Source organism: Armigeres subalbatus, chromosome 1 (genome assembly GCF_024139115.2).
Source record: "Armigeres subalbatus isolate Guangzhou_Male chromosome 1, GZ_Asu_2, whole genome shotgun sequence".
NCBI classification, from domain to species: domain Eukaryota; kingdom Metazoa; phylum Arthropoda; class Insecta; order Diptera; family Culicidae; genus Armigeres; species Armigeres subalbatus.
In genome coordinates, this window is record NC_085139.1 from 281675105 (window position 1) to 281682513 (window position 7409).

At 40.6% G+C, this 7409-nt stretch overlaps 2 protein-coding genes across 2 annotated transcripts; both read right to left on the reverse strand.

The window, feature by feature from the left end:
- Window positions 1-3065: 3065 nt before the first annotated feature.
- On the reverse strand, window positions 3066-4481 carry LOC134207386 (uncharacterized). Its single transcript, XM_062683111.1, has 2 exons — window positions 4375-4481; window positions 3066-4317 (listed from the first exon to the last, which is right to left on the reverse strand). Exons 1-2 carry the CDS (start codon window positions 4479-4481, stop codon window positions 3513-3515), a joined length of 912 nt encoding a protein of 303 aa, XP_062539095.1. The 3' UTR covers window positions 3066-3512.
- LOC134207387 (uncharacterized) lies at window positions 4478-5159 on the reverse strand. The gene is made up of 2 exons (XM_062683112.1): window positions 5080-5159; window positions 4478-4999 (listed from the first exon to the last, which is right to left on the reverse strand). Exons 1-2 carry the CDS (start codon window positions 5125-5127, stop codon window positions 4478-4480), a joined length of 570 nt encoding a protein of 189 aa, XP_062539096.1. The 5' UTR covers window positions 5128-5159.
- Window positions 5160-7409: the final 2250 nt, after the last annotated feature.

Here is a 7409-nt window from a genome sequence, read left to right on the forward strand (position 1 = left end):
GCAACCAATCAACCGATCAACCAAATAACCAACCAATCAATCAACCAACCAATCAAGCAATCTACCAATCAACCAATCAATTATCCAACCTACGAACTAATCAAGCAAGCAACAAAACAGTCGAGTCAAGTACGAGACACTGAATACGACCACACAGTTGTGGTCGAAATACGTATCTGCAAAGATATCAAAATAATTGGTGGAATTAAATGGAGAGTCCTAAACTCGTCTTAGACGGTTGAACAAAACAGTATCAACTAACCAGCCGACCAACCAATCAATCAACCAGGCAAGCAACCAATCAATCAAATAACCTGATTGGTTGGTTGGATTGGCAACCAACCAACAATCAATTGGTTGATTATTTGTTTTTTTTTTGGTTTCTTGATTGGTTGATTAGTTGATTGATTGATTGATTGGTTGGTTATGCTTGATTTGTTAGTTGGTAGAACTGTTGATTAGTTGGTTCCTTGATAGTAGGCTGGTTGCTTAATTGGTTGGTTGGTTGCTTCATTGTTTGTTGGTTGCTTGGTTGGTTATTTAGTTGATTGGTTGCTTGATTGGCTAATCCAGCAATCAGCCATTCAAGCAAGCTACCAATCAATCAAGCAACGAATCAACTTATCAACCAACCAAGCAAGCATTGAAGCAACGAACAAAACAACATATCAACTAACCAGCCGACCAGCCAATCAAGCAACCAACCATTTAACCAGTCAAGCAACCAATCAACCAAATTACCAACCAATCAATCAATCAACCAACAATGAAGCAACCATCCAATCATCCATTCTACCAACTAACAAATCAAGCAGCAACCAACCAACCCATCAACCAAATAACTAAACAATCAAGAAACCTAGCAATCAACTTATTAACCAACCAACCAAGAAACCAACAAAACAACTAATCAACTAACCAGCCGACCAACAATCAATCAACCAGTCAAGCAACCAACCAACCAACTATAAACCATTCAACAATTCTACCAACTAACAAATCAAGCAGCAACCAAACAATCAATCAATCATTCTACCAACTAACAAATCAAGCAACCAACCAACTAATCTACCAATCAAGCAATCAACAAATCAACTAATCAACCCATCAAGCAACTGACCAATAATCAACCAACCAACTAATCAACCAATCAACTAATCAATCAACCAATCAAGCAACCAATCAACTGAATAATTAACTAGTCAACGATTCCAGCAACCAACCAATCAAGCAAGCCACCAATCAACTAATCAAGCAACCAATTAATCAGCCATTCAAGCAACCAACAAAACAACTAATCAACTAACTAGCCGACCAACCAATCAATCAACCAGTCAAACAACCAATCAACCAAATAACCAACCAATCAAGCAACCAACCAACTATGAATCAACCAACCATTCAACAGTTCTACCAACTAACAAATCAAGCAGCAATCAACCAAATAATCATTCTACTAACCAACAATCAACCAACCAACCAATCAAGCAACCAATCAACTAAATAACCAATCAATCAACCAACAAACAATGATGCAACTAAACAACCAATTAAGCAACCAAGCAACTATCAAGGAACTAACTAATCAATAATTCTACCTACTAACAAATCGAGCAACAACTAACTAATCGACTAATCAATCAATCAATCAACTAATCAACCAATCAAGAAACCAACAAAACAACTAATCAATCAACCAGCCGACCAACCATTCAATCAAACGGTTAAAGCAACCCATCAACCAAATAACCAACCAACTAATCCAGCAATCAGCCATTCAAGTAAGCTACCAATCAATCAAGCAATGAATCAACTAATCAACCAACCAAGCAACCAACAAAACAACATGTCAACTAACCAGCCGACAAACCAATCAAGCAAGCAATCAACCAACCAATCAATTATTCTACCATCTAACAAATCAAGCAGCAATCAATCAAATAACCAACCATTCAAGCAAACTACCAATCAACCAAGCAATCAAGCAACCCACCATTCAAACAAGCTACCAATCAACCAAGCAATCATTCAACCAACCAACTAATCAACCATTCAAGCAACCAACAAAACAACATATGAACTAACGAGCCGACCAACCAACCAATCAATCACTCAAGCAACCAATCAACCAAATTACCAACCAATCAAGTAATCAATAAACAAAAAAGTCAAGCAACCTATCAATCAAATAACCAACCAATCAACCAAATAACAAAACAACTAATCAACTAACCAGCCGACCAACAATCAATCAACCAGTCAAGCAACCAACCAACTATCAACCATTCAACAGTTCTACCAACTAACAAAACAAGCAGCAACCAACCAATCAATCAATCATTCTACCAACTAAAAAATCAAGCAACCAACCAACTAATCTACCAATCAAGCAATCAACAAAACAACTAATCAACCCATCAAGCAACCGACCAACAATCAACCAACCAACTAATCAAGCAATTAACTAATCAACCAACCAATCAAGCAATCAATCAACTGAATAATTAACTAATCAACCATTCCAGCAAGCTACCAATCAACCAATCAAGCAACCAAACAATCAGCCATTCAAGCAACCAACAAAACAACTAATCAACTAACCAGCCGACCAACCAATCAATCAACCAGTCAAACAACCAATCAACCAAATAACCAATTAATCAAGCAACCAACCAACTGTGAAGCAACCAACCATTCAACAGTTCTACCAACTAACAAATCAAGCAGCAACCAACCAATTAATCATTCTACCAACCAACAATCAACCAACCAACCAATCAAGCAACCAATCAACTAAAAAAACCAATCAATCAACCAACAAACAATGAACTAACAACCAACCAACTATTAAATGGATCCAAAATTATTTATCAGATCGCTCACTGCGGGTAAACTATCAGAATTCTACATATTTAGGACTTCTGCTAGATCAAAAATTAACTTTTAAAAATCACATTGAAGGCCTTCAAGCCAAATGTAACAAATATATTAAGTGTCTATATCCACTTATAAACAAAAAGTCAAAACTTTGTCTTAAGAACTAACTTTTGATTTACAAACAAATTTTTAGACCAGCCATGTTGTATGCTGTGCCAATATGGACTAGTTGCTGCAATACCAGAAAGAAGGCACTTCAGAGGATTGTTCCTCCTCGGACCACCACGATTACCAGATGGTCTTCCTTCAGTCCCTCCTCGGTGAGGTTGTGACATGTTCGTTTCAACAATTCTGTCGAAAAATCGCATGGCGGGAATTAGTAGAGCAAACCGGTTGCTTCCGTTTCTTTATTGAGTAAGGATATAACACCGGCCGCTTCTTTCTGCTTCAGGTAGGACACGAGATTACGCAGTGGACGCGTCTGAACGCTGGCATCATCCGACGATGCTACCGATGACGTCGATCCCGGCAGGCCGAGGAAGATTGCGTGCGACGATGACGTCGATATGCGCTTCTGCACATCTTCCAACTTGGGTTGATCGAGGCGTAGTCGCTGAGTAATACGAAGGTGGTGTTTACCTTCCTCGTCCTTCATCAGGCTGTCCACTATTTCGTGGTCTCCGTCCGTTAGGTGCAACTTGACGGGGAATAGTGTTCAAAATCAGCGCCCCTTGCCAGACTGTGGTAGATTTCCGTGCCACTTCTGGTAACGTTCTTGCATTCGATAACATGCCTTTCCTACAAGAAGACGAATCAGAATCAGCCGGACTGCGTCGCCTCGGTGAACGGGAGCGAGATCTATCGATTCCTGGTTCACGAACGACGGCGTGAGTCATATTTGCCATCGACTCCTGATCGACGCCATTCATCATTGTCCCCGTGGTGCGGTGGGCCATCACGATGAAAACCACCACGTCCGCGGAATCCTCCACGGCCGCGGAACGGTCTTCCACCATAGCCGTACGATGAATTTTCCTCGTATGATGCACCGCCTTCCGGATATTCGTAGTCGGGGCCGCGAGGATACTCACCACCTTCCTCAAAACCTCCACTGCTCTTTGAGAACGATGGTGTTGTTCCGTTATCAGCAAAATCGATACGAAGGATACGAAACGGAACACATCGGTGACGGGAATGAATTCCAGCAGGCGCGTGGTGAATTCATCACAGGCGAAATTTGAAGCTGCCGATACGAGAACGTTGGCTTTGGGTTGTAGTTTCCAAATTTGTAAAACTGCCTCTACGATAGTTGAAGTTTTTCCAGTACCGGGTGGTCCAAATAATATGTACGGAACAGGGAACGAAGTCCGATTCACGATATTTCGCACAGCAGACAGCTGCTCGTGATTTGTTGCGACATATTTGTTGAACGATTGAAAACTGTAAAACGCACTGTATTGCATGATTTGAGTTCGAACATTTTGTAACACAACTCACCTCTCGTATATTTCCATCGGTACCGGATACTGATTCAACGGCGGACAATGAATCGTTGGTTTCTTCAAAATTAGCTGCTCTTTCACGAAATGACTCAACACGGTCATTGCAGGTGGTAAAGTTCCAATATTTCTGTCTTTGAGTCCGCCAGTCCAACCAATATCAGTCCGTAGCCTTTATCCAGCTCCGACAGCAGGCAACTGTCGAAGCAAAACTTTGAAACCGTACCCCAAGGAAGGCGCATCTCGCTTTCAATCAGCATCTTCATGTGACCGTCTGCCAGGTGGATGTAGGCCCTGCTGAGTCGCAACACCGAATGGGGTGACACGTTCCGCACGTACACCAACGTTCTGGCGTAATCGGGACGGTAGTCCAAACGCACGGCGAAACTCGGTTCCTCCAGAATGTAGTCATCAACCTGACGAATGAAACCAAATATGCGCCCGTGTTTCGTCATGTGTTTGGCGAAACGGTCGTCATCTTTGCACTGTAACCGGCCTAAATAGCAGTACAGCGGAATGTGACTCATCTGTTGGTAATCGCGGGAGAAGCTCCGAACGTGTCGCAGTTTGTATGGACGTTCTTTGCTCTTTGACGACGTTGTTTCGGCTTTATCGCACTTTGGCTGTAAGATATTTTTGAATTTAAGATGTTTGTGGAGATGAATAGATTGTTCACTCTGGCATTTCTGTTAGACAATCTTACCTTTTCGGTTGCGACCTTATCAATTTTCGATGATGAATTAGAAATCATGTTTACAGAAAAAAGTTCTAACTTGAAGCACGCGTTGGAGTAATCGATCTGATAGTTACAAAATCTCGTGTACTTATTCAAAGGACGTATGTGACTTTGTAAACAAAGATGCAAACGTCGATTTGTCCAATCTGGTGGCACTCCCGCAAACCAACACCACCAATAGATAGCCGAAGGTACCACATGTTGGTGGTGTATTGGTTTGCGGGAGTGTCATCAGATTGGACAAATCGACATTTGAATCTTTGCTTGTAAAATCACATACGTCCTTTTGAATAAGTACCCGAGATTTATGTACGATGCAAAACCGAAACGACGTCGCAAGGTGAGGGAGAAAAACAAACAAACTGTCAAAACGTCAAGAGGGGTAAGTCAGCGCTCGTAAAATATTTATAATGTAATTCGTCACCCACGAGGGGTATTTTCTTCAAAATGAAGAAGAAGACATGGTGCCCGATTTTCTGATGGCTTTGTACCGGACATTTCGGTCTATGTAGTCGGGCCATGGCCCAACCAGCGGAGGCCCAACTAAAAAGTGACCCAAGTATTAAGATCCCAACCAGCGAATCCCGACTGTATTGGTCACCCCATGTACAGTACATGGATGAACCATTAATTGACAACTTTCAGGCTGTTTTCAATGATATCGATAAGATTGCGAAACAATGTTAATTTCTGGTTTAATCTATGTCAGTTAAGCAAATAAATGCATTTAAATGAATGTGGATACGTGCAGGTAAGTCATGCCATTGAAATCTGTAGGTGGCCATTTTTAAATTAGGAGAAAATGACTCTGTCCAAAATATATGCATTTTCTAGAAATACTAGAATAAGAGATCGGCAAAGACGCCATCTTGTTTCCAATCGAACCGTCAAAAGCGGTTCCATTTCGACTTGTTTACTTTTTGCGCCCATAAGAAGCAAGCAAAAAGTTCAAGTGCTGCCAGTATCATATTCACGATTTCATGCATTTTCATACGTTGCCATTTCGACAGTTTTTCACTCCGCCGGTCTCTGGTTATAGGGTTGCTAGCATTTTCCATGTCGAAATTATATATTTTATGTCCAAAAAGAAAATATTTCAGTTCGCAGTATATCACAGTTTACACCTAGTAAACGTAATTTACTCAAAAATTGGGCAATGGAGACACAAGACTAATCATAGGTTATGAATTTGGATGAACCTAGTGGTTTTCAATTGTTTTATACTATTCAATCTCGATATATTTTCTAATGAATGTCCTGCGCTTGTCCAAGATACATCATTTACCCTACGAAGGTAAAATCTTCACGCACAATCTGACAGTTCCTTATGGGATTTTACTCTGGAGCAACAAGAAGGGGTGATTGGCGGCCATGTTTCACGCACAGTCTGACAGATACCAATGAGTTTTTGCCATAAGAGTGAGTAGAGACATTACCTTCGTATTCGCGAATAATCACACGCTGATGGTTACTTATTCAGACCCCACACACATCTTTGCTTGTTAGTATTTGTTATAAATAAGAAATTGGATGAAGACTAAGCTGCTGGTTGAAAGAGCCACAATATTTGTAGTAAACTGAATTTGCTTGTTTGGTTGAATCACTCATTTCCATCAACTTATTAACTACGCATCACGGTGATATGATCTCTACGGCAAAATACAACAAATGTTTTTATATTTTTAATACGTGGCATGCAATTTTATGGCCACTCAGATTAGGTGTCGGCCAGAGAAGACGCGTATACGCGACGTCGCGCGAAAACTACACGCGAAGGAATAACAATCAATAATAAGGAGCTGTCAAATCGTATGGACGCTTCGCATCGCACTTCGCGTCTACTCTGACCGCACCCTTAGCGTTGTAATGAAGCCGCATATCTTACTGTACGGCCAAGGAAGGCCCTTACATTAATATGGTAGTTTTTTTTAACATGATCAATCGTTTTGAATTATTTTATAACACTAGCTGAACTTATTCTTTCACATATCAAGTTTTGGCACGTGTTGGGAAAGAATTGATTGTATATGTGCATAAGATGACGATTCAGAGCATAATCCCTATCAAATCCTTTTATAATTGATTGCTGGGCTTAAGTAACCAAAAGTTCCTTGAGGAGTACATTTTTCGCATAATCAACTTCATTGAGCAGCTTAAGCGAGAAACGTACCGTGCAAACCCAAACTTTGGACGCTTAAGCACTTTGTGATATACAATCATCCTGTTTACTCACATTTTAAATCATACCGTTTATATCACCATTGCAATCACTAAGTATAGTATTCGTCTTTGAACTA

Excerpts from the sequence above, each read along its gene's own strand:
- LOC134207387 (XM_062683112.1), bottom strand. The coding sequence starts at position 5,127 with ATGATTTCTAATTCATCATCGAAAATTGATAAGGTCGCAACCGAAAAG. Across the intron at positions 5,000-5,079 it reads ATAAGGTCGCAACCGAAAAG|CCAAAGTGCGATAAAGCCGA; the intron begins GTAAGATTGTCT and ends AATATCTTACAG.
- LOC134207386 (XM_062683111.1), bottom strand. The coding sequence starts at position 4,481 with ATGACCGTGTTGAGTCATTTCGTGAAAGAGCAGCTAATTTTGAAGAAA. Across the intron at positions 4,318-4,374 it reads CCGATGGAAATATACGAGAG|TTTTCAATCGTTCAACAAAT; the intron begins GTGAGTTGTGTT and ends TGCGTTTTACAG.